The sequence below is a fragment of the Trachinotus anak genome, unplaced genomic scaffold (assembly GCF_046630095.1).
Source record: "Trachinotus anak isolate AG129_WGS33_773 ecotype Australia unplaced genomic scaffold, CSIRO_AGI_Tana_v1 ptg000009l, whole genome shotgun sequence".
In the NCBI taxonomy this organism is placed as follows: domain Eukaryota; kingdom Metazoa; phylum Chordata; class Actinopteri; order Carangiformes; family Carangidae; genus Trachinotus; species Trachinotus anak.
The window spans coordinates 11,772,527-11,782,518 of NW_027273860.1; the positions used below are offsets into that span (position 1 = coordinate 11,772,527).

At 41.7% G+C, this 9,992-nt stretch overlaps 1 protein-coding gene across 1 annotated transcript; it reads right to left on the reverse strand.

The window, feature by feature from the left end:
* Positions 1–6,524: 6,524 nt before the first annotated feature.
* cbln2b (cerebellin 2b precursor) lies at positions 6,525–9,752 on the reverse strand. The gene is made up of 4 exons (XM_071485348.1): positions 9,424–9,752; positions 8,486–9,035; positions 7,709–7,828; positions 6,525–7,619 (listed from the first exon to the last, which is right to left on the reverse strand). Exons 2-4 carry the CDS (start codon positions 8,771–8,773, stop codon positions 7,422–7,424), a joined length of 606 nt encoding a protein of 201 aa, XP_071341449.1. The 5' UTR covers positions 8,774–9,035; positions 9,424–9,752; the 3' UTR covers positions 6,525–7,421.
* Between the last annotated feature and the right edge of the window lie 240 nt (positions 9,753–9,992).

The following is a 9,992-nucleotide window of genomic DNA, read 5'->3' on the forward strand; positions in this document are numbered from 1 at the left end:
TCAACAAGTTCTCAGTTCAACTAATTCTCATATGAATTATGAAAAAAAACATTATGAAAAATTATGAAAAAAAACATTCAATTCTGTCTACAGGATCTAATCAATACCAACCGCATCCAACCCTCGAGACACATATCATCACTACACCCCCTGTCATATGTGTTGGTCATAACATGCAATCTGACAACACTGACAACAGTCTATCTATAAAGCACAACAGAGAGTTGTCAGGAAACCACTCACATCTCTGTCAATGTAGAACAACAGAGCAGAACAACAACAGGTTTCATGTAGTTGTGCATAGTTGTGGTAAATGCCATAATCTACAGGAAAGTCTCAGAATCATTTGCAGGGTGACAGGAGTCCCCCTGGGGCTTTACAGAAATGTTGGTTATGCTTCAGATGGTTTGACTTTTCAGATCTGTTGATGATCATCCTCTTACTTATTTTGATTTTGATTTTATCTTTTGCAAAAATCACACTGGTCTCACTATTTTTTGAAAGCTGCATGCATAAAGATAAAAAGCGCAAAAGAGAGAGACTTACATGTGACATCTGATTTTTGTCTCTTGTATCATCTGCCCAGAAAACAAACTGTGCCTCAAATGTTGAGTTATGTGTGGGTTTCCATTAGCAATATAACATATACAGGCTTCTTGCCAGTGCTCTGTGATAGTCTATTTCCAGTTACAGGGGCAAGAAATGTAACCTTATTAAACTTTGTGTTATATCCCCTCCAAATGATCTATAAAATTACCATAACTGGAATCCATACATACACCTGTAAAAATAGTCTCATTTCTTCTACAGTGTACGTGTCTGTGTATGCATGCACGTTTGTCGCTTTGCCACACAGGTGTGTGTATTACTTTGTGTGTTTTTTTTTTTTCAACAACTCACAGTGTGTGTTTTGTCATCCACCCCAGCTAGTTGTGCTGAGGCACAGTTTTTCCCATTCTAATGAATGTCGTTAAACTGGTTAGGTTCTGGGTCCAGGATGCTTTCTCTCAGGCTTGCTGTGCCTGAATCTAATGTGTAGACAGATGATGTATTGGAACCATCACATCAAGGAGTTGTTCATATGAGCCTGGGCTGCTACTGTCTGTGTGCAAGGTGTGGGGGAGGGGGGGGGGGTTGGACGAGGTTGTATTTTCTTTGGGGAATTGCGTGTTTCAGCAGTATGGATATTGCAGGCTGTGGCAGAAGGAATAAACAGACTTTCTCTGTCTTTCTCCTCTCCCCCCTTTTCTTCAGGGATGGGTCTGTTCACAGAGGCGGTTCTGTGACTGATGTTTGTCTGTGTTATGCGTCTATTTATTTGTTTGGCAAACAAATGCATTATTAACAAGCCAGTGCCACATGTTGTCCTCTCAGTGTATTCTCCACTTGCATCAGTGTCTTTCCATTCAAGTGCAAATTAGCTAGGTCACTGGAAAACCTTAACTGTACTACCAACGCCTGAGGTGGAATTTGACTCACAGGATATTTGACCTATATAATCTGATATAGTCTTATGATTAAGAATAAAAATATTAGAAGAAAAACTAGTTCAATGTGTGGAAGTGCTTAAGAGGGCACAGGTGGTTTTATGTCTTACACAGGTTATGTCTCCATGCCTTGCCGACAAAATGCTGCCATTACCATGGCCCATGAAATTAGCAGGGCTCATTTTGAAGGATACCTATGGAAAGAGGTTTTAAAAATGATATAAAGAGGTCTGGACCATTAAAACTGGCAATAAATCCTGACATTCAGTATGCATTTCCTTTTAACTCGCAGCCACATAAGATATTAGATTGAGCGGGCCCCTAAGCATCATTTCAGACCCAAAAGGAACTGCCTGTAGGTTTGCCTGGGAACAGCTTGAATAAAAATAATGCTGTGAAAGGCTTATTCGCACTCACAATCACACTTAAGGCAATTTCAGCCATAACAGGGACTAGGACTGAGAGAAAATGAGTCTATGGCAAAAGACACCTTTTCTGAGGGTTTTTTTCCTCTCATGCATACCAATGTATTTAGCTCATCTGCAATCAAAAGGAAAGGTTGAAAATCTTGTTAAGGTCTCTTTCCTTTGGCAGTGTGTGTCTTTAGAACGATACAATGCATGTCCACATGCTGATTTCCAGTGGCAGAGAAGAGAAGAAAGAGGTATAGAAAATCAGACAATATCCAAACAAATTTTGTATGAAGTTTTGCGTCATTAGTCAAACTGACCGCTCAGTCACATGGGCTTTTGGAGATAATTACTTGCTGTATCTCTGGCTGATAACTTCAGTACATGCTCAGCTTCCTGTTCCTGCTTTCTGTGACTCTCAGAAGAAGCAAGTGAACCAAAGTGCTCAACTCCTCTGCTCTTAAACCATGGGTTGGGATTTAAGATGGGTCAGGAAACAGTTTCTTAAGGGTCTCGCGGTGTGCCAGCAGTATCAACACGTTTTTCTTGATCTCAGGTCTCTGAATGGAAAAGTAAATGTTGGGCCTAAAGACGACAACTGCTCACCGGAACAGAAAAGACAGGTTCTCCCCTACTAAACTAGAAAACAAACAAGTTTCAAGGTGAACGCACCAGTTGAGTTACGCCGCCAACATCACACGAAAATCGTTTAAATCTGAAACTATATAATATGTTATGTAACTTTTTTAACATGAAAGTGAAGTTAAATTATCAATGTGCAGAGCATCGAGTTGTGACACAAAAAAGCGCAGCATTATGTCAGGGATGGAAACACTGATTTTTTTTTTTTTTTCACATGTACATTGGTTTGTGCCAAAAGCAAGATTATGAATAACTATTTCAGCATCAAGCAAGAGCAAGGTGTAATTTTCGCAGTCTCTTTTTTGATGAAGGACTTGCCACTCAATAAAGAAATTATAGTGATATTTTGATGCGAGGAGGAGGAGTAAGGGGGCAATCATCGTGTTTCCACAAATGTTGTTCTTGTTCAACTACAGATAAATGATGACACTTTACCTGCTGACTATCATCCTAGTTAAAAACCAAACAAATCAACCCACTGAAGATATGCAAAGGCAATGCAATTAAACATTTAGAGAATACAACAGGAGCTGAAATGAATGTCAGAACTGTCTTGATATTCAGACGACAGGTTCTAAATCAGCACCAGACAACTTTAATTCTTGTTGCGAAAATGGTTTTAATGCTGTTTTTCTGCAGTGATTGAAGATACGTCTCGGTGTTTCCAAATAGGAGCTGCTTTGTACAAGGCTGAATGAGCAGGAATTTAACACTGTGGTGTGTGTGTGTGTGTGTGTGCGTGTGTGCGTGTGTGTGTGCGTGCGTGCGTGCGTGCGTGCGTGCGTGCGTGCGTGCGTGCGTGCGTGCATGCATGTACATAACGGTTAGAAGTGTAAATGCGCACTGCGTGTTTGAGCCTGCGTGGGTGTTTACCCACTTAAACAACCTCATTAATGAAAAACTGACATTCTCTATGAGAATCTGGAACCAAAGATGACATTCGCCTGATGAGTCTATTACATAATTTAGATTCCAATGCATTTAGCAGTGCTGCACCTCCCCACTGCGAAGGGGCCCACGGTGCAGCCAGCCTATGATCCCAGTGCATGCGCTGTGTCTTAGAGTCATACAAATTAAAGAGTCAATCCTCAGAGAATGTGCATCACGAGGACAAACATTAATCTTTAAAGAGACCATAGAAGATCAAATCATGCTCTAAAAATCCATAGGAGTTCAGGGCATGTGCCTTGCACAGCACAGTAAAAAGTGCTTCCATACAATCTCCCTGTTATTCAAAGACTGATTATATTTAAGGGTGAACAAATTGTGCACTCATCCTCTCTGATAATGACTCTATATTTACCGCTACAAACAAAAAAATCCAGTTAGGCTGTGTAAAAATTGTCACATTATGGTAACATTTACAGATTGTTTTGGGTATAACATGCCTATTAAGCTGCAAACAGTCTTTCAAGATATGAATTCCAACAAGCATCTCTGCACTTTAACAATCCCATGCATGAAAGCTAAATTCTTTACATGAAGAAGGGATTTAGTCAGACTTATTTGATAGTATGCAATAACCAAAAAGTGCTTTTGTTTTCATTTCTCATTCGCTCTGTGCACTGAGTACATTTTTGACAACTATCTTAATTAGCTAAGGGGATGATTTGGAAGGCGACTTTTCATTGCAGTATGGGCACAATTAGCACTTTATAGGCCAATTTAACACACTCTCCAAATCACTCTGATTTGCTGGCAGTTTCTGCTGCTTTGTGCAGTCCTATTGCTGGCATCAGCAGGCTATCAGCAGGTCTTTTTCTTTGTTCTCAGCTGTTGTGTTCTGTTATTCACAAGATCAAGGTATAACTAAAGAAAAAAAAAAAAGATGGAAGCAAGTAAGCAAGTTTCCAGATGCTCACATGTAGGATCTTATCAGTTATGAATGCAAATGTTTTCAAGGCCCAACAGCTGTTACGTCACATTCTTAACCCAGTGGAACAAACTGTTATATTTATGTTTTCTTATGTTTGTGCCTGACACAGTAGCTACAACAGTGGAGCGTGTTTCAACAAGCTGAGGATTATCAGAAAGTGTTGCAGTCTGGCTCTTAACTCTCCTGACAGTATTTTTTTCTGTCATTGTCATGCTGGCTTTGTATTAAACGGACAATTCCACTGGAAAATAACTTTTTGTTAGGATGAGGATCAGATTTATGATGCTCAACTAATCAGAGGGTCTTCATCCAGTCACTTAAGAAGCTTGTTCATTTAAAAATAGTTTGAAAAAAACAATTTCATCAACCTTTACAACCCAAAGTCTCTATCTGTTTTAAGCTCAAGGAAGAGATTCAACATGTGCTTTCATTGACTTCCATTAAAACAAAATTCACAGTTGCAGTGAGGCATCTTCTCTTTTTTCAAGACCATCTCACACTACACCTCTCCACTTAAACCTATGCTGTTTTTGATAGAGTAACACATTTTGACCTGTTAGATGTAAGGGAACACAGAGAATCCCCTTGGCAGATGATTCATATCCCAATCACAAGTTAGACAAAATCTAAACAAATGCATGAAACCTGATATCCATATTGTCATATTGCCATTTCACACACAGTAATAAAGAAACTAAGTTTTGTATTTGCTAGTGATTGTTGTCTATTTTTTTCTTCCCAAAATCTTCCCCTACGCATGTACTTGTGTTGCTGAGGACATTTATAAGCACAGCAAAGCCCACCTTCCATACAGGAAGTTGAACAATGTGTCGCTACTGTGTCCCCAGAGTCACCACAATAGTGTTTATTACACAGATGTGCTCCACAGCACCAAAACAAATGCTTCACTAAGGTGAAGCATGACTTAACATATAGTCTGCCCTTTGACCTGATAGTCCCAAATCAACCAGACCATTTAGCTCGAACTGCAAAAGTAAAGACTCACTGCAGCTTACAACTTCCACAGTTATTCTAAAGACTTTTATATTGACTAGCAGCGCTTTTGCTTTTGCTCAAGTCCACATCTCAAATGCCCCAAAGTCTCAGCTTGTCTGCAACTTGCACAGATTTATCAAGGGAAATCAATAAAGGATAAAGGCTTCACCTGAATTCAAAAACAGTGTCCTTAGTATTATAAACACTCAGTGAATGTTTCCCACAGAAACTCATGTTACCCATCAAATACGTGTATATTCAAATATTAAAATGTGGGTGTTGAATAGACAACATTATCACTGGTAAACAGCTCTAAAACTAAAGAATATTGTGAATCTTCTGCTGCTGTAGTGTCTTTCAGGGTTAATTAAGAAAAAATCCTGCGCAAGTCACGTCTTTGCCTTGATTGGTCGGAATCACCTGAATCATGATTCAGACCCTGTGCATGTGTGTGTGTGTGTGTGAGAGAGAGAGAGAGGAAGAGAGGGAGACAGAGAGAGGAGGGGGGTGTTGTGTGTGGGCGGAAAAATATCCGAAAACGTTGATTTTCAAACAAGATGGCATCCAATTATGTGATGAAACCCAGAGTTACACCACAGGGCGGGGGAAGTTGTTAAACTACAGAATAGACGATTCTTGCCTTCTTTTATCATATCAGCCTTAAAAATGTGCGTGACTCTCCACAAAACGTGTGCTTATTCTAAGAGGGATTCGGCTTTGGGTTAAGAAAACGAGTTTCTCTGTCGTCTGCGTTTGTCGTGCGCTGCGTAAAGGCGCATCCAGTGTGGCCGTTTGTTGATGCCCAGTATTTCCATTCCAGCAAATATATTCCATTTCACAATCAGCAGCAAGGACGTTTTAATCATAATTTAGAAGTTGATTTCTTTACACATATTTCCCACATCTCTGCTGTCTCTCTGCCTGTGTTTGTTTTCAACGTGTAACAAGTGCTGCTGCGCCACTTTCTCAGTCCAACAGTATATTTCAGCACCTCGGACAGCGACTCAAGCAGCTGCGCCTGTTTCTTCTAGAGGCCTTTGAGCTTTTCTTCAGTCTACTCCCATTTAACTGAAAGGCGTGTAAATAAAAAGTGATCAATGAGCTCAGCCTATATACAATACAATATCTTTTATTAAGCGGGACATATAGGGATTCTTCTATTATTTCACAATGTACATTTGGTGAGCAACGTCACTGAACATTAAATCAGTCAAAGCTACGCAGATTCCGAAATGGAGAACACACAATAATGTGAATATGTACTTTATAAATTATATAATAATTATTTTTTTTTAATAAAAGGGCTCTAAGTCGTCTCCGGTGGCTGAAATATGTCGCCTTTTTTCTCTTTTAATAAACTTGTCGGCGGCCTACATTTGGCTTATTTTCAATATGTTCAGCATCCAAACGCAACACCATTGACAGCACAAAACATAAAGGAAAAACTTCCATTCGTGCAAAAAAAATGCCTCGTGTGTGAAAGCACCTCTTCTCAGGATGTCCATAATTCCATATACTTCACTTGGACGGAAACCATATATTCTTTAAGGCTATACAAACATAAAATAGAGCATAACACACTCGGCCTGTCCAGGACATCAGTTCCTCCACTCCCCATCTTCTCCCGTGTCCATATTCTCCAGGTGCGCCCGTTTGTCTGTTGACAAAGTTTGTTTTCCAAGCAAGAAAAAAATCCACATACCCGACAAGCACACGCCACTGGCCGATCAATACGTTTAATCATCCAGATTGCGTTAAAGTTGACTGATGGATTTTGAATATATGAAACTCCAAGGAAACGTTCATATTGGACTAGATAGTGGACGAGTGTAGGTATACAGATATTCGTCGGCTTCCTTGGCTGACAGTTATTTAAGTTAAAAATAAATGGCATGGGTTGTTTTTTGTTTTTTTTTTTTGGTTTTTTTTTTCGTTTTGTTTTGTTTTTGTTTTTTTTCTGTTCCTCAACCTAAGCAGAGTCCCGTGCGACGTGGATCATCGCAGATTAGATTATAGAGGAAAGACTAGAAAGCCTGAGAAGGTGGAGTATTTCCATCCACCCATGAGGGTGCCCCGTTCCAGCTTCAGATAGACGCGGTCCTCCCGCTCAACCATCAGCAGTACTCCGTTGCTGGCCGCCTCTCTCGTAACGTCCTGGTCACCGGCGAAAGCTGATATAACCGGGTAATCATTCTGCATCAGGTTGACCTGCAGGGAAGGGCACACAGGCGTGTTCAGTTCTGCCCGAACCACTAAAATGTCACAAAATTCTGAAAGCGGATTTGATAATTGCTCACCTGTATGGTTTGTCTGTTGTAGACCTTCACCACGTGAAAGCTGAAACTATATATCCCCCTCCTCGGAGCTTGGAAAACACTTGCTTTGAGATCGAAATGGTTGCCGATGTTCACTAAAACCTGTGACCAAAAAAAAGGGCGCACAATGAGACAGCGCTCCATCTTTTTTTTTTTTTTTTTCTCCCATGTACATGCTTCACTTAACATAACAGCTGCCACTGTGTATTGTTTGTCTCTGCTACGCACCATGACTACAGACAGACGTATCAGATATAGCCTGGCTCCGCTATGCCAAATGTTGCAGGCTGAACTTCAGTCGCAGTTTGGGATGGCTCCCAATTTGATGCGTATAACAGGCCGCTGTCCAAAGCCTTCAGCCGTGAAAACTTATTGGAACATCTCTACCAAAGCTACACAATGCACATGTAGATTCGGCCGAGGCCTAACACGCATATGTAATAAATGATCATGCATGAATGATCATCCTTTTTGGCAGCGCATCTCCAAATCACGCCAGTTACGCAGAGCATTAAATGAAAGGAAAGCAGCATTGTGTTCTTTGGGCTGGAGATGCTCGGGGCTCAGATCTCACACAGCGCAAGCAGTGATAGGAAATCAATGAAACATGACCTTAAACAAGTTATGTACGCCCACGGCAAATAGATTTTAAGGTGTAGAGAGGGTGACAAATAAAAGGAAAACAGTAATGGAGCTGAGATCTTGGGCCAAATCTGTTTCATATTACACTGTTGGGTTGTGTTAGTGCAAAATTCTGACCTGGTCAAAATAGATGGTCATAGACGTGTTGCTCATCTCTGACGGCTCATGGTTGGTTCCACGCACGGCGGAAAAAGCCACCTTTGCCCCAGCGGAACGGACTGATATGCCAAGTGAGGACGTGACCGCTCCGTCCGAAGAAGGGTTCGAGTCGCACACCACAAGACACTTCCCTTCGAGCACGATGGGCTCCGTGTCGTTCTGGCCGACGCAGAGAACCACGCCGCATCCCAAGAGGAGGGCCAGTGCCAGCATGGCACAGGGTCCCGGGCAGCGCGCTGGCACCATGGTCAGATCGCTGATCCCGTGCACACTGATACAACCCGGCAGCCCCTTGGAGGTTTGTTAGTATTCGATCACCTGGTCCAGACTTACTCCCTTCTCTCTTCCCCTCTCTCTTTTCCTCTATCTGTATTGCTCCCTCACTCTCTCAAACAGCCTCTGACACACAGACGCACTCAGACTCTCTCCGGCTGAGACTCCCCTCCCTCCTGTGCGTCCTCGTCCTCTTAGTTTCGGGAGAGTATTCACAAAACTGTTGTTGTAAATCCTGATGATAAGAGAAAAACGAGAATTTCCACGTCAGACAGCAATAGGAAAAGGATTTTGTGTAGTTTAGTTATTAAACCTGAGTATATTTTGCGTGCGTAAAATGGCTATCGTGCGTAAAATGAAAGGCAGTCGCCCTCTGCCAATGCCCCAAATCTGACAAATCATGTTGAAAGCTCATTGTCTATTTGCCCGTTATTGACCAAACCAACTATCTGTGCTACTGCGGAGTGTTTCCTAACAGAGTGGTGCGCCGCAGCACTTTGCAACAATTTCCAATCTTAATGGAAGAGATGATGCAGTTATCCTCTCATTCTAACTGATACTTAGCGTGAAACAAGCACTTTGCAGGTATTTCTGCTGAGAAAAAAAGGTAAATCGCGACCTACCTGTGCCATCCATCCCGCTGGTATGCTCTCTCTCTCTCTGTTGCAGACTGTGAACTGAGCGCTCAGATCGCTGGTGCAAAAAAAACAAGAGTCTCGGGGCTCCCTTTCGAGGGACAACTCACGCCCATTCTTTGTGTGTAGCCTCTGCAACAAGACCCATCAGAAGTATCCCGCAATTAAGAGCACATGTGTGGATTAATGGGTTTGTTCACATATTAATCAGATCAATGCTGTGAGCTCAGGGGCCCCTCAGGACGGCAGAGATCACTTGCTCTCAGTGTCTGTCATTTATATGCGGTGGGTTTCTCATGTCTCATCCTGATTAATCTGAAATGAAAGGGGCTGCTGCGGATAACCCTGCTGCTGCATGGTACATTCGGCATGCATGTATATGTTACTAATTTCAGACGTAAACGAGCATTCCTGCTGAGTCCAACAAAGATGCTTGTGCGCCACCCAGTGGTGCGTTTTAATTCTGCAGGGATCTGTTTTTCAGTTGTACACAGAAAAATCAAAGCATAAAAGTGTTTAAAATGATAAAGCTGTGCAGTGACGAACTTGCATATTTT